This window comes from Gavia stellata, chromosome 4 (genome assembly GCF_030936135.1).
Source record: "Gavia stellata isolate bGavSte3 chromosome 4, bGavSte3.hap2, whole genome shotgun sequence".
In the NCBI taxonomy this organism is placed as follows: Eukaryota; Metazoa; Chordata; class Aves; order Gaviiformes; family Gaviidae; genus Gavia; species Gavia stellata.
The window spans coordinates 14,239,431-14,261,420 of record NC_082597.1 but is presented as its reverse complement, the minus strand read 5'-3'; the positions used below and the strand labels follow the sequence as shown (position 1 = coordinate 14,261,420).

The 21,990-nt window shown below is 37.7% G+C and overlaps 2 protein-coding genes across 2 annotated transcripts in view; one reads left to right on the top strand and one right to left on the bottom strand.

The window, feature by feature from the left end:
• FBXL13 (F-box and leucine rich repeat protein 13) overlaps positions 1-21,990 on the top strand; it is an 89,781-nt gene that overhangs the window by 13,455 nt on the left and 54,336 nt on the right. The window contains 2 exon segments of the mRNA XM_059816014.1: positions 2,948-3,043; positions 6,267-6,402. Coding sequence (XP_059671997.1) covers positions 2,948-3,043; positions 6,267-6,402 — 232 coding nt within the window.
• Positions 13,365-20,633, bottom strand: LRRC17 (leucine rich repeat containing 17). Its single transcript, XM_009815621.2, has 3 exons — positions 19,739-20,633; positions 15,461-15,616; positions 13,365-14,239 (listed from the first exon to the last, which is right to left on the bottom strand). Exons 1-3 carry the CDS (start codon positions 20,493-20,495, stop codon positions 13,836-13,838), a joined length of 1,317 nt encoding a protein of 438 aa, XP_009813923.2. The 5' UTR covers positions 20,496-20,633; the 3' UTR covers positions 13,365-13,835.

The window sequence follows — 21,990 nt, the reverse complement described above, 5'->3', positions numbered from 1 at the left end:
CACACAGGTAAAGATAAAGACATATAAAATTCCTGCATCTTAAGCAGTATACATATTGTATAGCTTTGTATTCCTAAAGACAAGCTGTACAAACAAGTTTCTGTACAGTTTTTCACATATTCCTGTATGTAATATCTGCCTGTTCATTGAACTGATCCAACCATAGTTTTCTGTTTTTACTTGTATGTAGCAAATAATTTTAAAATATTTTTTCAGTCCTGTTTTCTTATGGTTGAGTCCTGTTATTTCCCCCTCTTTACAGCACAGGAAGATAAAAGCTTTTAATATGTAACATAGTATTATTTCTGGGACGAACCTGTGCTCCAGTTCACTGAGGGATTTAAAAATGTAAAATGAGCTTCGGTAGGAGTTTTATCACCTACATTTAAAATAGACATCCTTAAAATTATTGTTCAGTATCATTTCACTGTGCAAATGCTCAAGGTTTCAATATTCAGGTTCCTCAGAACTTGAAGTTTTGCTGAGGATCTTGAACTCACAATTATAATTGGAGGGAAGCTGTCCCAACCTTCCTGTTAATCCCATTTACTCTTTCTTCCCCCAGCACTGTTCTCCCCTTTGTGTTCACTACAGTCATTTAGATGAACCACATCAGGGAACAGATCTGTCTGAAAAATTTTCTTCCATTTTCTTCTTCTACTGAATCATTGACAGTTGGATCAATTCCTTAATTCAGCTCATCATGTGGCTGCATGAACAGTTATTTGGGTACAGAGGAGGAGGTGGGCAACAAGTGGTGGGGAAAAGGGTGAAGCAAGAGTGGATCTGCCTGATTTTGCAGGTGTAGAGTGTTCACTGAACTGCAGTGCCTCAAGGCTAAGCTTATTGGCATCTGTCAATGAAACAGGTCTCTGTCTTTCTAGCCTGAGAGTCCATAGGCAGTTTTAGAGCATTTTGTAGCAGCTGCTGTTGTTTTTCTTCAAAGTGTAATTGGAGAAGGAAATACTGGTGCCTTCCTTTTAGGCATATTTTAGAGTTGGTCCCTTCACCACCTGTGGGGATATGTGAGTTAAAGTCTCACCTTTACCAGAGAGGTTCAAGCCCCTGGCATAGTCCTTCCTTCCTCTCCTTCCTTCCTCCCCTCCATCCGTCCTTTCTTTCCTTCTGTGAATCCTCATGCTCTCTTTTTGGTGGATCCAGTGTGTAGATACAATGGCCTTCAACAGGAGATTGTTACTGGGTGCTGTCTCCTCCAGGCCAAATCTGTGTTTGCTCTGAACATTCACAGACTGTGGATAATAAAGCGTGCCTGGAATTCTCAAAGTTTTGGAACTTATGATAAGGAGACTTCATTGTCTCTGGCACTGTACTTGATATTTGGTGTTGGATCATTTCAAAATCACAGGGTATTTATAAATACCGTTATTAGTATGCTATCATTTATTGCAGCTTTCTGTGCCGCTCTCATGCAAAAAAGTATCTGTCAGTTTGTATTTACTGCTGGGAGAAGATCTGTCCTCAGGGCCAGCTGGAAACCATTTGCTTTGTAAATTACAGTTTCCTAAAAAAGTCAGTGGTGCCACAGTACCCTAATGTTGAGTTATTGACAGAAAATGATTGCTGTGCTTTAAAGCTGGCTACTGTGGTCTTGACCTAACATGAAATAAATGTTTCAAGAGACCTTTTCAGAACTGAAAATTCAAAAGGTTACTAGCAAGAGAGTGTCAAATTAAAAGCCTTGCTTTTGTTTGTCTAATATGAAACTAAACCCTATTAATGAATAATAATACAGTCAATATTTTCTTTCTCATTCTAGCAAGTCATATAGTTCCATTTATTCAAATACTTTTTGTGACCTCTGTCAAAATTCCTTAAGTTTTAAATTAGACTGAAAACTCAATCTGCGCATTTTAAGTGTTGCATTTCATATCAGATATTTATATTTCAGCATATGATGTAGTAATTCAGTTCTGCAAATGATTATGAATATGGGAGGTTTTAGTATGTAAATAATCCAGATGTCTTGTATAAAATTCTGCATATGCTCTTTGTCTTTGAGTCTTAAATGCATATTATATTTTCAGATGGTTATAATATAATGCATATTTGCTTCTATAGCAAAGACATTAAATTTTACTGTGTTTTCTCTTATTTCGTTTTACCAAGTTTCTTCTAAGATGAAACATTAGCAGTCTGTTGGCTGAAATACTGTTTGACACTTGGTCATAAAAATGGCAGGTGAGGAGCTATGGCAGAAGCTTGCCAAATGTTATCTTCATTCAGTCTCCTACTTTTGTGGCCTGAGATTGCTATATCTAAGATTATTTACCAGGATAAGACCTTTTTGGAATGCTATAATTTAATTCTTCAACGTGTTGCTTAGTGGTAGCAGGATATTTTAGACCATTTAAATGTATAAAATGAACTATGAGTATAGCTTTTATATTTTTTCTACCATAATACAACACATTGACTTTAATATTCTGAGATTAAAGATTTATAGATATATTTCTCAAATTATACTAGTTAAATTAAAAAGACCTTTGAGATAGGAACTACAAAAACTCTTCATAGGTAATTTAAAGTTGAATTTAAAAGTGCTATATTTAATCTACAAAGCTTTAGTCCAAATTATATTGTCTCAAATAGGTTTAGGAGAGGTGTATTAACAAGTGTTGTTTTAATATAGGTGAAATGAAACTGCTGATAGTACATGAAAAATCTTCAGTTTTGAAACATCCCTGTCATTCTCAATCATAGCTTGAATTTATGAGCTTTTAAGCAAAGCCGCCTTTTCATACTTTTTGTTAAGGCTGTTAATGAGAGTAATTATTGACATTCTGGTATGTTTAAACTGCTGAGAAAGAAGTATTTAATTTGAAAATAGCTCTTGTTGTTTAGGATAGGTGGATATGTATCATGTAACACAACGGTGCTTCTTGTTGAATAGTTTTTAATATCATGTATGTCTGTTTTTCTGACATAGGTTTTCCATTATGTAAATTTAGTTAATCTGGCAAGATGTGCTCAAGTTAGCCAAATGTGGATGCTACTGACTCAGAACAGTTCATTATGGAGTGACGTAAGATAATAACTTTCAATATTTTATTTCAATTTTATTTATTTTAAAAAAAGAGTGAGACAAAGGAGGAGGTTTACTTTAAGAATGCTAAATATCTAGGATAAAAGTTTTATCCCAGAATATGATTTATTCTCCTCAGCTACATGAATAAAAAAATAGGAGCAACTCAAATGAAGTTGTCTGTGGTATATCATTATAAAATCAGTGGAACTGAAAGAGAATTGGCCACTAAGACTTAGCTATAGCCCACTAAATTTAGGCAGTTAAGTGAGGTATCTTAGGCTCCCTAGGTAATCTAAACAAGCACTATATGACTACCGTGGAAGGAGAATGTAAACTCAGTTACAGATACTCTGAGACTACTTATATTTGCTCTAGAGAGACTCTTGTCATCTCTGGAACAAATGGTGCACAAATACAGGCTGGGAAGAGAATGGATTGAGAGCACCCCTGAGGAGGACTTTGGGGTGTTGGTTGATGGGAAGCTCAACATGAGCCGGTAGTGTGTGCTTGCAGCCCAGAAAGCCAACCATATCCTGGGCTGCATCAAAAGAAGCGTAACCAGCAGGTTGAGGGAGGTGATTCTCCCCCTCTACTCCCCTCTTGTGAGACCCCACCTGGAGTACTGTGTCCAGCTCTGGGGCCGCCAACATAAGAAGGACATGGACCTGTTGGAGCGAGTCCGGAGGAGGGCCACAAAGATGCTCAGAGGGCTGGAGCACCTCTCCTATGAGGACAGGCTGAGAGAGTTGGGGTTGTTCAGCCTGGAGAAGAGAAGGCTCCAGGGAGACCTTCTAGCAGCCTTCCAGTACCTGAAGAGGGCCTACAAGAAAGCTGGAGAGGGACTTTTTACAAGGGCATATAGTGATAGGACAAGTGGTGATGGCTTTAAGCTGAAAGAGGGTAGATTTAGATTAGATACAAGGGAGACATTCTTCAGCATGAGGGTGGTGAGGCACTGGAACAGGTTGCCCGGAGAAGCTGTGGATGCCCCAACCCTGGAAGTGTTCAGGGTCAGGTTGGACGGGGCTTTGAGCAACCTGGTCTAGTGGAAGGTGTCCCTGCCCATGGCAGGGGGGTTGGAACTAAATGATCTTTAAGGTCCCTTCCAACCTAAACCATTCTATGATTCTGTGATTCTATGGAAATACCCTGTGTATCTTCTGCATAATCCTGGAGATTTCTAATCTGATAGGCATCTCCTTTTCGGACCTAAAAGTTCATGATGATGATGGTGATCAAGGAGATTGTTTTTCTCTTTTCTCCAAGAACTGCATGACCTGTGGAGTTTGGTGTGAGGAAGCAGAAGGGCTGCTCTGCAAGGAAGGTGAGCTGGGAGCCAAGGGTGCTAAAGGGCAGGCAGGGGCAGTGCCCCCTCACTGACAAAGGGGCACAGTCCCACAGAACCTGAGCAAAAAGAGCAGAGCAGGTCCAGTGAGAGTAACCAGAGTCAGCCACCCACCAGAGACTGCCAGTCAGCACTGTAGTGAAGAGGCATCTCCAAGGTGAAGTCAGGAAGTAAAGTTCATGAGTGAGGGTCACGGTCAGCCAGACACATGGCTGGACGCAGACATGCCTAAAGTGTGGTTCAAACAAAGACTCAGGGCAAGGGCATGAGCTTAAGAGCAGCTCCTGAGCCAAGTGGGGAAATCCCTAATGAGGGTTCTGCAGCTCTTTCACACAATTAACTGTTTTTGCAACAGTCTTATCCAGGATTACACTGCTGCACCATATAGGAGCTGACCTTTGATTCTGGTAGCTAAACTTCTGAAGAAGCAAGAGGTTGCAGAGCCTGTTGGTGAACCCAGGGCCCTGACACTAGGCACCTCTCCTCCTTAATCCATTTGGTATCCAGAAGGTGAGCAGAGTTGTGCCTTGTGAGGCTGAGAAGAGATCTGAACTTGGGCTTCCCAAATAAGCTGTTCTATCTCTGAATGGCACGCAGGCTCTAGCTCCCAGGTAGCTGGAGGCCTATATCTGCCTTTCTGACTGAGGTAAAAAAGTTCTGAAGGGCTCAACAATGCTGTTTATGTGTCCTACTGTCTGGTTCTAGGCAGCTGCTAGCAGAGTTTAGACAGCTAAATTCTGTGTAAGTTTCTTTAAATTGACCTTCTGATGTGCTTAGCTGTCATGTATATTTCGTAGAGTCTCTGCTCAGATATGAGTTGTTGAATCTACCCTGGGCACCAACACCTAAAAGACACTGCAATGCCCAGCTTGTAGGTGCCTAGAACCTTTATTAGGTCTAGTCTTAAGTTGCTGTGATGAATTCATTATCTTAATGAAACTAGTATTAAAACTTCTGATAATTTTAATATAAGAACAAAATCCTAATAAGGAAGTGAAAAACTAGAAAAAATGTTGAACTCCTGACTTCCTGGTACTGCAACCACTTCCAAGCATTTTGCACAGAAATAATGGTGATTGATTTTTCAAAGTTTTTGGGTAATAAACATGTATTATGAAATGTACAACAAATAGATGCGGTGTAGCTGTAGCAGATTATACACAAGAGAAAAAAAAAGCTTCTTCTGGCTTTTTTATGAACAAATTTAAAGAAGTCATGAAAAAGTCTTCTCCAAAAAAGGAGATATTTCTTAGTAAATGTTTGTATGTTGGCTTTCCTGCTTTTTTTGAAACACTCAGTAGATAGACTGTTAAAAGTATTTTCTAGTAATTTTTGTTAAAACTTCTTAGACTTGAACTTTTGACAGATTCTAAGAAAAATAATGTTTTTAGTCAAAGATCTAGATATCCCCAGCCTGCAGCTTAAATCACTTAAGGATTCTTCTACTAAAACTAAGATGGTAGGTTACATATTCGTGATATCTTGATGCATCAGTAGACCATTAATTAGAAAAAAAAAATCTTTAGCAACTTTAGGATTTTATACATCTTAAAGGGAAAAAAATAAAGTAAATATTAAAGTCTGACAGTTTTATTTGCACATAATATTCTGACATGTCATATTTCGGCAGTTCAAGACTTGCCTCAGCTTCATAAATACTGTAGACACATGCTTCCTCTACATTTAAGTATTTTTAGTCAGCTGTCTAGAATTTTTATATATGTAATACACAGACATTTCTGTCTTTTCCAGACTGTTGATTCAGTGTTTACATAGAACTTCATATATTTACTAGTGATTTTCATAATGATGTGTATTTGGTATGTACTACCTATTTTTAGTACTGAATTATATATCTATTGTTTAAATTTTTAGATCAATTTTTCATCAGTGAAACATAAAGTTCAGGACCAAATAGTAGTACATATTTTGCAGAAGTGGCGTCCATATGTATTATATTTGAATCTTCGAGGTTGCTATTCTCTTCACTGGCCTAGCTTTAAAAGTATCAGTAAGTATTACATGTATTTTTTAAATTTTAATTCTCTCTTTAAACTGTCTCTTCACTGTATGCTTCGCTATTGTCCCATTTTACTGCCTATATTCTTCTCTATGTGTCCAGCCATAATGAAGCAAAGTGAGTATGATGTAAAATTACTTTAAATGCAGCCCCCCTTCCTTCTTTACAGTCTTCAGGCCCAGTGATATCCATATGACTGAATCTCAGAATCACAGAATGGTTGAAGTTGGCAGGGACCTCTGGAGGTCATCTGGTCCAACCCCTCTGCTCAAGCAGAGCCACTTAGAGCAGATTGGCCAGGACCATGTCCAGACTGCTTTTGAATATCTCCCAAGGTTGGAGACTCCACAGCTTCCCTGGGCACCCTGTGCTCAGTCACCCTCATAGTAAAAAAGGGTTCCCTGATGTTCAGACAGCACCTCCTGTGTTTCAGTTTGCTCCCCTTGCCTTTTGACTCCTCTGCCACTGGGCACCACTGAAAGAGCTGGCTCCATCTTCTTTGCACCCATCCTTCAGGTATTTATATACCTTGGTAAGAGCCCCCTGAACCTTCTCCAGCTGAACAGTCGCAGCTCTCTCAGCCTTTCCTTATAGGAAATATGCTTCAGTCCCTTAATCATCTTTTTGCCCTTTGTTGGACTCTCTCCAGTATGTCCATGTCTCTTTTGTACTGGGGAGCGCAGAACTGGACACAGTACTCCAGGTTTGGCCTCACTAGTGCTGAGTAGATGGAAAAGATCACCTCCCTTGACCTCCTGGCAGCACTCCTCCTAATGCAGGATACCATCCACCTTCTTTGTGTCAAGGGCACGTCGCTGGCTCATGTTCAAGCTGGTGTCCACCAGGACCCCCAGGTCCTTTTCTGCCAAGCTGCTTTCCAGCTGGGCAGCCTCCAGCATGTACTGGTGCCCGGGGTTGTTCCTTCCCAGGGGCAGGATTTTGTACTTCCTCTTGTTGAACTTTGTGGGGTTCCTGCAAGCCCATTTCTCCAGCCTGTCAAGGTCCCTCTGGATGGCAGCATGACCCTCTGGTGTATCAGCCACTGCTCCCACTTTGGTGTCATCTGCAAACTTGCTGAGGGTATACTCTATCTCATCATCCAGGTCATTAATGAAGATGTTAAACAGGACTAGACCCAGTATTGACCCCTGGGGTATACCACTAGTTACTGGCCTCCAACAAAAGGCTCACAGACAAAAAAAAAAAAGAAAAGAAAAAAGAATCCAAGTGTGGTCCAAGATACTAATGTGGTGTTCAGGTTTTAGCACAAATAATAGGTACTTGATTCTACTGCCAAAACAGAGTCCCTCTGGATGTAGAAAAGCGTCTTAGTCCTTCCTGATAATAAGTGTGGAAGTACATGTGACCATGTGATCAGAGGTTAATTCCCTTTGTGACAGCATTTTGCAATAGTTTCAGGTCAGTAATCTTTTCTCAATGCAGTTGTATGCTCCAGTAAGCAGAGAAGTGGGCAGGAAAAATAAAAGCCTTTATGATCAGTGTTAGAGGTTCACTGCTAGCTGTGAAAGTGTACTTGATTTGTTAGTAGTTACCTGCATCTTAACTTTTATTCAGCCATTTTATCATGAAGAGTGTTAAAACATCTTGGTAATGTTTTCATGAGAAAAAACTCTTCTGCTACAACTAGGCAAGATCCCAAGAAATGTTTTTGATTCCTGGCACAGCTTTACTTCAGTATTTCTCAAGCAGAAGAATGTTACTAATTGACTCTTTTCTAGCCTACACTTTAATTGAATGCAAATGCATAAAAAAGAAGAGGAAAATGTTTTTATTTTCAAAATAAAAAGTGTATTTTGATGTTTTCAGACTATACTGCATTTATTATTTAATCAGATAATACATGATTGAAATTGTTTCAGAAAGTGACTGTGTAATTATGGGTGAGAACAATTTGCTCTCTAGAGTGGTGACGGAAAAGAACATTGGCCAAGAATAAAAAGTATATTTGATCATGGTCTTGGCTTTTAAATCACAGGATAAGATAACATTCTCAATGATATCAGCATGCAAGTTGTTTAGTGAAATAATTTAATATTATAATGAACTTTGTCAGCTAATAAAGAAAGCAAGCCAGAATAAATCACACACAGCCACGTCGCCTCCATTGTGGGGGCTGTACTTAGACACGTTAAATCCTTTTATGATTTTGTTTTCCTTATGTAAGTAGAGAGTACAAAACTAAAACCATAGTAAAGTTTATTGTGTTTAAAGCTAAAAACATGTAAAGAACAGTTGTGATAGAATTAAATTTTATATACACACTGCCTTTTCTATCACATTGTTTAACTGATTCGTATCTAGTTAAAATAATTTAACTTAGAAGTATCAGCATGTTGGTTATATCAGTTGGAATATCAGTATGTTGATTGCTATCCATTTCCATTTATCTTACATATCAATGACACTAAATTCAATTTGTTTATCTACAAACTATGTATTTTCCATTTTTGTTGATAATTTATGTTTTCTGTAGGCTCAAAATCAAAGATTATGCCCATTTACATCTACTCAGTGCTATTAATTTTAAACTAATTATGATGAATCATGTATGACAGTCCACAGGGGCTTTTAGAAAACATTGATTTATAAAGCTGTTTCTTCTAACTTTGAAGATACCCAGTAGTTCTTTTTAAGAATGAAACACATTTATATCAGTGTACTATTGCTGTTTAGATTGATAACATATTTCTTCTGTTAAAACTCATTGATATTGATCATACAGCCTACTTGTGCCATTCTTTTGAAGCTCTTGTGGATGGTTTAAAATTGCTGCAAAACTATTTCTCTTTTTTTAGTGATTGAAAATCATATTGAAATTCTCTTCCTTTGACATTTCTTCACCTAATAAACTGTGTTGAACTGTCTGTTCAGTTATAGGCTACAGATGTGATGAAGCTTTCCATTCGAACTTCCCCAAGCTACAGTTCTGACCTCATCTTTCCAAATAAATCCAAAATTACACAGATTTTGGCAACATGTTTTTATTGTTAATAATAAAACAGCAACAATATTAACTGGGGTTTAGGTCTGTTTGGCTGGCTAATAATGTTAATATTTTTTTGCAAATTAATTAGCTGCAATTTAAAAAATATTTTTATGTACTGCAACTTTGGTATGTGGTTTATGCATGAAATAGTAGTCATTGTTTAATATCTCCATATGAATGTTATATGATTCCAGCTCAGACTGTCTTTGGCAAATGAATGTGTTATTGTGCCAAAGAAAAATGAGTATATGAGATGCATGGATTACAGCTCAGCTGTTTGTGGTATTACTCCACCCACTCAGAGATCTTAGAGAATCATTTGACTTCCATGTGTGACTGGGAATTGCATTTAAAAGCTGCCATTCATATTCTTCGTGCAGGAGCTAAAATTTCCTCAGAAGCTTTTGAAGTGTTTTATTCCCAGTAGGTCACAGTATTGACAGACCTATCCATTTTTCCTGCACCCTGTCATGGCAAAACATGGCACAAAATAATCTTTTCTGTGTTTCATGTGTGCTGCGTAGAGAGAGATGCACTGCTTCTATAGAGTAGTGTAGTTTATCCCTTAAGACAGCACTCCTAGTACATATACTGCATATCAGGAAGACAAAGCACTATCATGCAATTACTTCCTGGATATGGACGGAGAAAAAAGGGGAATCAAGAGAGAAATTACTGAAAGAAATGACTTTAAAAGCATATAAAGGAAGAGGAAGTCCCATGATTTTCTTTTAGACGTGGAAGTGCTTCTGGGGCTTTTGTGATTAAATAGTACAGAAACAAAGAAATGTCAACATGAAATTGTGGTTTGTGGCTGTGCTGTTTCATGGAGGGTATACTTTAGTTTACATTACATTTTGGAGAAGCTCAGAGAAATAGCAATTAACTCTGTAATGCTGAAGTTTTTGTCAACTGTTAGTTGTTTCCCCCATATGTATGTTTTTCAAATATATTTTTTTCTTTTTCCTTGGGCTGCCTCCTTCTGTACTATCTTCATAGTTCAATACGCTTTTCCTGTTCATACAGTCTTTTCTCAAAGAATTTGCTACTAGACACTGTCAGGAGAACATACTAGCCTATATTACCCTTTCCCCAATCTAGTATTTCCATTCTTGTGTTCTTATATTATTTGCAATTGCAGTTACTGTCTGTTTTGCCACATCCTCAATATGGGTGTCTGAAAATGCCAACATGCAGAAAACCCTAATGGGTTCCAGCTAGTTTTTCAAGGAGGGCTTCCCCCCCCCCCTTTTTTTTTAATTATAGTGAACTAAACCACCACTTGAATACTCCTATATCTATTTTATAACAATTCTCTAGTATCATTGCAAAAACTGAAATATGCAATAACTTTAGACAGTAAGGAATAAATTATAGTGCATTGTAGTTAAAATAATAGAACTTCTAGCTACTTCTCGAAAGCTCCAGAGCCCATCTAAGGAAAATAGTAGCAAGGACAATTCTAGCATCGAAAACTTCAGTCTGTTCTTCTCTTGACTGCTAGAATCTTTTCACTTGTTGATTCTGAGAAGTCTAGACAGATCTGTTCTTAAGTATTGGATTTCATTTTGGTGTTATTGCACAAGTGTTTCTTTCATGGAGCTTCTGAGATGACACTGATTTCAAAAGTTTACACTGAAACCTTCATTTGCAGGATAGTTGTTGAACCATGTTCCTCTAGAGTGTCCTTGTTGATATGTCCCTCACTTACAGATTTCACACTTCATAGCTGTCACCAAACATCTTGTGCTGTTAGATACAGGCAGCGTGTTCAGCTCATCGTCCCACTTGAACCTTCAGCAGATGCAACACTTTCTGGTGCCACCGTTTGAGAACCCTGAATGATCACACCCACACCCCCCCTTAACTCTGGCTTCTACTAAACAATTGTCCTATTTATCACTGCCACCCTCAGGTTTTAGCCTTGGTCCTAAGAGGGACATTTCGTGATCTGTTCAGGAATCCTAGGGACTTTGAACTTGTTATTTACAACAATTAGGCCACTGCTTGTGGTCCTCAGTCTTATTCCACTGCTTTTCCAACTGGTAACCTTTTGCTGACCACAGAGATCAGAGATCTCTCACACAGCTTTTATCCTATATTCCTTTCCTGGATTGCCTTTTCTACCCAGACTTCAGCCTACCTCAAGCTATTTTTTTTTTTTTTCTTAACACTGAGTCTTTGCCGAAATTAACCTACCATGGTTTATAAATTCATTTTTTCCTACTCAGCTTTTCTCCATTGGCTCTGCTGCCAATAACAGATGTTCTGCTGTGGTTCCATTGTCTGTCCTTTTCAATCATTCCCAGTAGTTCCATTCTGTACTAAAATAATCCTCCAGAATTTGAGAGGAGGAGTACTTCACTTAATGCTGGCTACTCCTTATGACAGATTTTTTTTTTCTTTCAGCACTTTTAAGTTTCTAGAAAATGTCCCATTTAGTGAATATTACTGGCCAAATGGGATTTTCATCTGTGTTCCATCTTAATGAGGATTAACCTTTAATAATTAAGATAATGCTTAAGATATTCCCAGGAGAGGGATGAGTCAGATACTGTTGTATTTGATATAAAGTTTTTAAAAGATGTTGCAGAAGAAATGGCTACATTATTCAGTTTATCAGTAAAGCACCATTAAACATATTAATAATCTGCATAATGGAGGACATGAAGGAATGCAGTTAATAATAGGATGTGTTTTCTTAAGGATTCTTTGACATTCCTACCACCCTTAATAATTTCTGAATTTTTTCTTTATGTTGTTCTTTTATTTCATGTTAGCATAAAAGCGCTGAGTGCTTTGTATTGCAATTCTAAAACAAAATGTGTGACCTTTTGGGCTTGTGGCTGGAGCACCAGAGGAATCCACAAATACTGTAATTGTGTGCAGGTCTTTAAAGGAGCAAATTTTCTCCCTGGAGTGTTCCTGAAATTCTTCCATGATAGCAACAGATATTTAAAGTTTTGGCCCTGAATCTCTATCCTGCACTTACGTATTTCTCACTGATCTAAGAGCAGGAGATTGGTCTAGGGCTTGAGCTGGGAATACTGAAGTTTTAACCCAGCATCTCCTACTTGTCCACCACGTGAGCTTGGGGAGTTACTTATCCTTTCCATGTGTAAAAAAGAGTTTATAATAGCTTTCTTTAAGAGGCATTAGTTCTGCTAGTTCAATATTAACTGATGCAGAAATTAATATAACAAACCAGAACTATTATGTAAAAACTAAGAATAGTCATTCAGTAAAATCAGCTTTTTTGTAGAAGAACTTTTAGCCAGTGTATTATGTAGCAAGGAATTTTATCTTTAGAGAAGTTGTCTACTTAGCTGGGGCATTTGTATGTCTCTGTTACCACAGTATTAGAAAAATCACAGTTTTTAATGAATGTATGTTCACATAGACAGCTGTGGGATAAGGAGGTGCTACAATGTGCATTTTACAAATGACCTGGTGGAAGGGTGGAATTTGAGAATGTCCCACACTTTTAGTGAGCACTCAAAAGCATACTTACCTTCAGACAGGATGGGCACTGGTGTGTTGGATGCAGACTACAGCAGCCTTCATGTGCTCCTCTTCACCTAGAAGCGATGTCATGTAATCTGTGTCAAACTGACACAACAACCTAAAATACTTCCTAGAAAGACTTCAGCCCTGCCTATTGCAAAAACCAAACAAGGCAAATATGAGTATGTGGAGCTGGATCTTGGGAACCAACCATGTCTTGGCTAGTCATGGTTTCAGGCAGCTCAGGTACGGAAGAGGCAGAGGCTAAGTTACTCACTCAAGACTGAGCAGGAACACTGGTAACTCAGCAAGTAGAACCCAACTTCTGGGTTTGAATCTTAATCAGTATAACAACTGCCATTCCTGTTTTTCTAGAACTGTATTTAAGGTTAGTCTTCAGTTTGATTTTTTTTGTCTATAATAAAACAACAGGAAGCTGATACAAAAATCTTAGAAATGTTTTCTGGGAATATTTCAGGAAACTGATGGATACAAAGAACTGTCAATACATTCAAAAAAATATGTCTTTTTTTTGTGACCTGTGTACAGGTCACAATCCTGCAGCAAGTTCCATGTCAACACATAAGCTGTGTTCATACATAAGACAGCTCCTCCCTACCACATTATCTACATTTGTGTCTATCGATTTCTACTGTATAGTTTTAAACATTTGCCAAAATATTCCACAAGAATGTTCAGAACAAATTGTCAGAAACAATTACTTGATGAAGGATGCTGTATAACTAATGCCATTCTGTAATTATTAACTGCAATGAACAGAAATCTTTGTCAGCGGATAGTCCTACAAACAATCAGTATATTTAACAAAAAATGTAAACAGCATGTTTTTCTTTGTCAGGGTATCAAATATTTGAATGTACTAAAAAAAAAAAAAAAAAGGGGGATTCCCTTATTAGCCTATCACAGTGACAATTACACCATGCTTCTTTACTGTTTGAACTGATTGTTCTTTGTGTCGTTCCCATTCCTCATCATCTTTGTCCAGATCAAAAGTTTCTGGATAAATGGGCAGCTTGTCTTTTGGGCACTCCTCATAGTAACTTCGAACATATTTTCCAACAGACCATCCTTTGTATTCCTCAGGCATTTTGCATTCTAGGCCATTGTAGTGAACATTGTAGTGATGCTTCAACCAGTAGAAAAGATAATGAATGTTGTAATCACATCTCCAAGGATTCTCTCTCAGCCACAGTATTTTCAGAAAGTAAAGATCTTCCAGTACTCCATATTCAAAATTCTGCAAGCTGTTGTTCGATAGATCCAGCTCCTCTAAGTTACTGAGGCCTGAGAAAGCAGCTAGTCAATAAAAAAATAGTTATTGGTACCTTATAAAGATAAGTTAGAAAAAACCATGCATATCTGCAACAGGAAAAACATTTTCAAATTTATACAGTAATTAAATTTTTTTTGGCTAAAGGCTACAAAAAAGACTTTTCAAACACTGAACTTTAAAATATGGCTTGTGCCTTGAGGAGTGACATTTTGGTATAAGTATATCAATATTAGGGGAGTTGTATTGCTGGTAGTTATAAAACACTTAATGAGCATGCATGAGTGTAGAATAGGGACAGCGAAGGTGAATGAATGTTTGATTTGCTCGAAGAAGTCTACCGTTATTGTCATGATACAGAAGTAGAAATATGGAAATTGATTATGTGTTAGACAATATGCAAGGCTAGTAGTTTTTGTACTTATGTATGTATTTGTGTGTGTGTATAGAACCTTTAAATTAATATTTTAAGATATGGAAGATAATAAACATGGAGCTTCATAATAATGCTTCTGAGTCACATTTCAGAGAGCAGTTCATACTTTTTGCAGGTACACTGTTCCATTTAATGGCAAAAATCTTAATTTAAATAAATTGACTATGTGTAATGTTAAACTTCATAAGTACCATTTTGCTGATGTTACCACTTTCTACTGCTGTTTAACTTCCAAAATGCTACTAGAGAAGGCTCTTTTTGCTTCATACTTTCTATTTCTCTCTCTCCTTGTGTCTTCTTTCATAATTAAAAACCAAATACACATAGGCGCTAAACAAATTGCTAAGGTCACTTGAGTTCTAATAATATATAACTTAAGAGCAATTATACGTAGTGATTTTTAACCCAACAGAGTTTAAATCCTTTGGGTTTGTCTATTACTTTATTGCTCAATATAATTTAAAAGCAGCCTCATTACATGACAAGTTTTCTTAGATTTGGCAAAGATATTAAACTATTTAGCATTTTGGGAAATGATTAGCCTTCAGTCTGCAGAATTAAGTTTTTGCACTTGGTTGGTTTAGTATTGAGAAAGGGCAGCTGAAATCAGTCTCTCTTCATTGACATCCATGATGAATACATTTCAGTGCAAACCTTTATGAATTGAGTGGTACAAAAGGTAAAATTTGCACCAACTTCTAGATTTTTAAATCCGTTTTCCCCCACATTTATATCTGATAGAGACATTGTCAAAGTTTGTAATTAATAAAACACAAATAACTTTTTAAAGAATATTTAAAATTATTCTTACCAGGATCAATGTAAGCTATTCCATTACTGTTTAGGTTTAATATCTTCAGTTCACTGACATCTTCAAACTCTTTGGCTCGTAGTTGTCTAATTTTGTTGTTGGACAAATCAAGTTTAACTATATCTGGAGGTATGTTACCTGGAATTTTCTTTAAATCTTAAAAAATGAAAAAGACATAATGTGTCAGCTTTAGATTATTCTTACTGCTTAGGTATCACAGTTGCATACCACACAGAATTTTGTCAGTCTAGTATAGTTTCTTGTTTTCTTTCCCTTTTATCCCCACTACTAGTGTCAACATATTTTTTCAACTTCTGAATTTCTTTGCTTTGTTCACTTCTATCTTTACATTTCATGTGAAAATTGCTGTCTTCGTTAGTGCTTATAGTAAAACCTCTTTCTGTATTTTACATTTTTATTTTAATAGAACTGTACTATTCATTCACCTAGGGGTAGGGTAGGTAGTGAAGTTACTATGCTAATAAAAAGTATGTGTGAAGGGCTTGATCATTTAAAGAAAATAAACCAGAGTAACTATATAAAAAATGTTCATTGGTATGTGAACATCTTCCATAACCAAATTATAGCGTGCTATCTTACATCCTTTGCTTTGTGTTGCCAAAAGGTAAAACGTTCTAAATTTTATCAGCAATAAAAATGCTAGTTGTTACAGTATTTATAGTAGTATGTATAGTTCTAATTATAGTTCTGAAGTTACAGTTATGTAGTGTTAGTAATAGTTAAGACTTTATATTTGTTACGATACTTACAGTTGTTATATGTCCAGGCAGCATAGTGGTATTCTGTCTATCTACTTCTCTATCCTACTTGTATCATTGGCATTACCAAAGTAGCCAAGCATCTCTCAGTCATCTGTTTATGTATCCTTACAGTGTTCCTTGCAGAAGAGTTACAGAAAGAATAGCTTCTAGTTCAGTAGTAAGGGCACATTCTTGAGAAGTGCAAACTGGTTTGAATCTTCTCAGCATAATGTTAATAAACCTAATCTCCAGGATTATGTTTACTCAATGAGTGTTCTAATCCTGGGCTGTTATTACAAGAAAATGAGCGGTATCTCTTATTTGACCATCTTTGAATGAAAGCAAGTAGTTTCTGGATCTGTGCTGCAATTTGTGTTGTCAGTATACTTCTGAAGTGCTGAAGATGTCTAATGCATCAGGTATTCTCGAGACTAAATCCCAGAATCACAGAATCACTAAGGTTGGAAAAGACCTGTAAGATCATCAAGTCCAACCATCAACCAACCAACACCACCATGCCCATTAAACCATGTCCCACAATGCCTCGTCCACATGTTCCTTGAACACCTCCAGGGATGGTGACTCCACCACTTCCCTGGGCAGCCTGTTCCAATGCTTCACCACCCTCTCAGTAAAGAAATTTTTCCTAATATCCAATCTAAACCTCCCCTGGTGCAACTTGAGGCCATTCCCTCTTATCCTATCACTCGTCACTTGGGAGAAGAGGCCAACACCCACCTCACTGCAACCTCCTTTCAGGTAGTTGTAGAGAGCGATGAGGTCTCCCCTCAGCCTCCTCTTCTCCAGACTGAACAACCCCAGCTCCCTCAGCCGCTCCTCATCAGACTTGTGCTCCAGCACAAGCAACATATTGGAGTCTTCCTGCCTTATATATGAATTTGAGCAGAGCTTTGGTATTATAAATACATAAATATTATAACTACTCCAGCCTGCTGTGGTTGGAGCGCTTCCTGCTTGTGCAGATGTCAAAGTTTCAGGGCCTATTTATCACCAAATGAATTCAAATAATGCTGAATTTAGAGACTTGGAGAGTTTGGCAGTACTAGAAAGCAGATTTTTTCAACTGCTCTTGCAAATACAAATTATTTTACAGAAAAGCAAACAGAAGTTACTTTTGCATCCAACTTTTGTTGCTTTTTTTGGTAAAACAGAATCAAGGACATAGGATACTTTCATTTGAAGTATCACTGGTCTGATGAGATATAAAGTTCTTCAAAAAGGAGAACAGACACATGGTTAGATGTATTTTTAAGATGTTTCTTTCAGGAGCTTCCTGACATTAACTGAAAGCTGCTGACCTGTTGTCATATCTCCTTAGAGATACATAGTACTGGTATACTGCTTGTCACTCCATCCCCTCCATTGTAAAGGAAAAATGGATTGCAGCTTTTCATGTCATCTTACTGGTTTGGCAACTGATGCACCTTTTTTCCTACTCTGAAATCTTGTCCATGTGGATTTAGAGAAATTTTTGTGTTTTCCCTGGATTTTGGGTGCATTATACTCCTATTTCTGATGAAAATTCCAATGAAATTGTGCATCTGCTTCACAGTAATCATATGCAAAGACAGTAAGTACAATGCTTTCATCAAAGATTACCATATCTTCAGAAATTCCAAATGTCCATTGGATATCTGCATCCACCTGTCAAGCATATGCACAGTAGATCTGATACTTCCTGAAAAATATTGAACGTGTCCATGCTAGACATTCAGGAAGTCCTGGACTGATATACTTAGTTCCTGACCTGAAGGAGCGAGTCCCTGTACCCTCTAGTACACTCATGTAGAGGTTGAAGTAACTTTATTTCTTCATTATTAGTACTGAAGACAGTAAGCCATTTTTTAAAAAATACCATAAAAGCCTGTGAAACTCCCATGGATAGCAGACCACACTGAATGTTTCTACAAACTTAGAGAAAAAAGTAACATTTTTCTTGCCAAAAGTTTTTGAGTATATTCATGTATAAAGCTCATCTCTTTTATACCGCTAAATGGGGAGAGCTGGGAATTCAGTCTTTTCTTATATTAAGGTTATAATATGTGCCCGGTTTTTGTTCAGTAGCACAGTTTACTGGAGACATAAGATAATAATGATATAATTAAGATCCTATAAAGTATAATTAAGATCATAATCTGTAATCTAATAATTAAGATCCTATCTACAAGGAAATGTAAAGTAGGTGAATATTAAGAAATCAATATATGTTAGCCAGTAAAAAAGCATAAATCATTAATAAAAAAGATGTAGCTGCATGGTAAAGCAAAGAGAAAAGTGAACCATAGGAAGAAGAAAGGAACTTAACAGGGTGGAAAAAAGTAAAAACGTGGACCGTTTTTTATTACATACATAGTAAATAAACCGTGTAATCAAATACTGAGATCGTTAATTCTTTATATTTGGGTATTGTCTGTTTCTACTGACTTCTGAGCTTGTTTCTGGCATTAAGATCCAAGAATAAGGGCACACAGAGTTTTTACATACATTTAAGTCACTGTTAAAGCAAACAGAAGTTTAGCCAACACGTTGCAAGATACAAGTGGGCAAAACATACTGCAGTGATTTGGTATTGCAGGCTATGCTTCACAAAAGTTGGGAAAAAATCCTCCCAATTTTGGCTACTTCTAGTAATACTTTTTATTTCAGATTTGTAATGTTAAAGAATGACTGTCTTTTGAATTATTTTGTTGTTTGCTTTGTTTCATCGTGGGATAAAATGTGGGAAATATAAAGCACAAATAAATGTGCTCTTTTGTGTTGATATATGCCTCAGCTGGTTTAGCCTTAAGGCCTAACGGTGGCTTTTAGGAGCCTGAGAAGGATTTAGGAATGGAATGGATCCAAGTGTCTGAAAAACATTTCTTGAAGGCCTTTCAACTTTGAAACATTTGCTGGGTGCTGGGAGGAAGAACACAGAAGAGGTATTTCTTTGTGAACAAAAGCATACAATTTCTTCCTTTAGTAGAAGAAATCTTGCACAGAAAATGTGAGGATGCAATGGTTCTCCTTTGCAGTCAGGTTCCTTTGGGCATTGTAAGCACAGCTGGCTGCTCCAGTCCTGCTTCACAGCTCACTTCTGTCAAAATTGTTGCTATCTTTGTGTTTGTACACTGGAAAGAAGAAGACACTCTGTGCTTTTCTCTACCAGTACAACAATTTCAGCACAGCTGTAATTTGACTGATTTGTATGTTTATAGTTGTAAAATCTGGCTAGTGAGGTGCTGGTCCTTCAGTAACTTAATTATGTGCTTTATTTTATTCCTGTTGATTTTTGGTGGATATCTTATAAAAAAGCACTAAAGAATATCTGTAGAATTGGCGCTGTAGAGTAGAGGTAAAATGCTTGTCGTTACGAGAGAAAAACAACAGTATTCGTTAAAGTAACTAAAGCGAGTACTAGTGCTATATTAATTTGCTGTAAATAATATGTGAATAAATGTATTACAGGAGCAAGAATATTAAAATCATTAATTCAGTTATAAGGACAGATACAAACCTTTTCTTTTGCAGTTCAGAGTTGGTACAGGAAACACATACATGTGGCACAAAGAGGAATCAAATTCTGGTTTGAGAGCTTCAGGCTTCTCCTGTTTTATGTTTTGGGGGTCCTGACTGTCCTCTTCACTACATAGCTGCTCAGCTTTTATCTGCTTTAGCTTTTGATTTTTCAGTTCTATTGGTTGCACACACTTGGCATAATTTCCCAAATTCCTGTTTGTTGGAACCTGTAGCATTGTAACAAGAGTTTCTAGTTCACAGTTGCAATGCCAAGGATTATCATAAAGACGTAGGTAGTTTAGACTGGGCGTATAAATAAAAATCTCCTCGGATAAACTCTTAATTTGGTTATGCTGAAGTAAGAGTGTGGTAAGTTTATTCAAGCCAAAAAAAGCCTCGCTCTCAATTTTTGTTATATCATTCTGTTGTAAATCCAGACTTTTCAGTACTTTATACTTGGAAAACATATTATTCTTCAATTTACGAATCCTGTTTCTTGCTAGCAGCATGTGTTTTAAATCCTCTGGCCAATCAGGTGCCACAAAAATCAATTTTCTTTCCTGACAATCTAGGTATTTCTCATGAAGATAAGTGTATATATCACATGGCAGGCCTCGGGCATTGCGCTTAACAGTACTAGATGCTTTCCTTAAGATGTTTTCCCTTTCATTGTTTCTTAGACTCCTATTCCTTGTCTTCCTACAGTCAGATGCTTTACAAAGAAGGAGTAGTAGTATAATAGTAACTACTTGCATCCTGACATTCAGCTGGCCCCAGTTATTTTCTGTGACAGCTGGAACAGTTGAAATTTTTGGATAGTCTTAATCAGTCTTGTACAGATCTGAGGAGGCACAGCTGGGGTGTGTGGGATCCCTGTGTTGGAAGAAAAGTACAACATTAGAACAGATGAAACAACATTTTCATGGAGGCTTGTACATAATATGCAGCATTCAGTCAAGTACTCCATCATCACACTACTTGGAACTTCACAAATACTTTGAAGATTTAATGTCCTATCTCTTTTTTTTTGTTTTTGTTTTTACTGTCTCTGGTCTGCTGTCATTCATTTTGATTAAACATGGGAAACTATATGGACCAATTTCTAACTGGTCTTTGTTAGAAGGTTCTCACATATTCAGGAAAATGGTATCAGGCTGAATCTTCTTTGTGTTTAAGTTCATCTTGCAAGATGAGCTTGAAAGAGGAGCTTGAGGCTGATATTTTCCAGCTTTCTGGGTGTTGACCCACTGGAACATATACAGAGCCAGACCAAGGAAAGTCATCCAGTGCCTATCAAACCGCCAGTTTTAGACTGTGCTCAAGTGTGGACTTGCTTTCAGGTTGCGCCCCAATTTATCATAACCAGCCCTGCTACTACCAAGTGTCTTTCATGATCCATGTCAGGTGGACAAAGTTGGCTGGACTGTTCTGAGAAGGACCCAAAAATAATCTTTTTCAAGAGCCTATGAGGCTATATGTCATCTGAGCTTAGGCAGAGTGCAAAGGGAATCCACGCATGCTGGCCATGGCCTGCTGCAAACCACTTCCAGGTCTGGCTACCTGAGAAAGGAGAGTACAGAGGGGTAAGCCAGGAGCTTTTGCCTTTCCAAGAAAGCCAAACACAATTGTTAGGAATTATTATTAGGGGAAGACAAGGACTGCTCCCTGCAACCGTGTCCAAAATTGCCTCAGTATTTTTATTAATTTTTTCAGCTATGTTCCCTCCTGAATTTCCTGTAGTACTCCTGTGCACTGCCCTTTTCACAGAATCACAGAATCACAGACTGACAGGGGTTGGAAGGGACCTCTGGAGATCATCTAGTCCAACCCTACCGCCAGAGCAGGTTCACCTAGAGCAGGTTGCACAGGAATGCATCCAGGCAAGTTTTGAATATCTCCAGAGAAGAAGACTCCACAACCTCTCTGGGCAGCCTGTTCCAGTGCTCTGCCACCCTCAAAGTAAAGAAGTTCCTCCTCATGTTTAGATGGAACTTCCTATGACCAAGTTTGTGCCCGTTACCTCTCGTCCTGTCACTGGGCACCACTGAAAAAAGACTGGCCCCATCCTCCTGGCACCCACCCCTTAAGTATTTATAAGCATTGATAAGATCCCCCCTCAGTCTTCTCTTCTCCAGGCTAAAAAGACCCAAGTCCCTCAGCCTTTCCTCATAAGAAAGATGTTCCAGTCCACTGGCATCTTCGTAGCCCTTTGCTGTATCCTCTCCAGCAGCTCCCTGTCCTTCTTGAACC

What these genes read in the sequence shown, in the direction of transcription:
- LRRC17 (XM_009815621.2), bottom strand. Translation starts at nt 20,495, where the DNA reads ATGCAAGTAGTTACTATTATACTACTACTCCTTCTTTGTAAAGCATCT. An exon ending in TCTGAACTGCAAAAGAAAAG is followed by an intron (nt 15,617 to 19,738) that starts GTTTGTATCTGT and finishes TCATTTTTTAAG; the next exon opens with ATTTAAAGAAAATTCCAGGT. An exon ending in AATAGCTTACATTGATCCTG is followed by an intron (nt 14,240 to 15,460) that starts GTAAGAATAATT and finishes TTTATTGACTAG; the next exon opens with CTGCTTTCTCAGGCCTCAGT.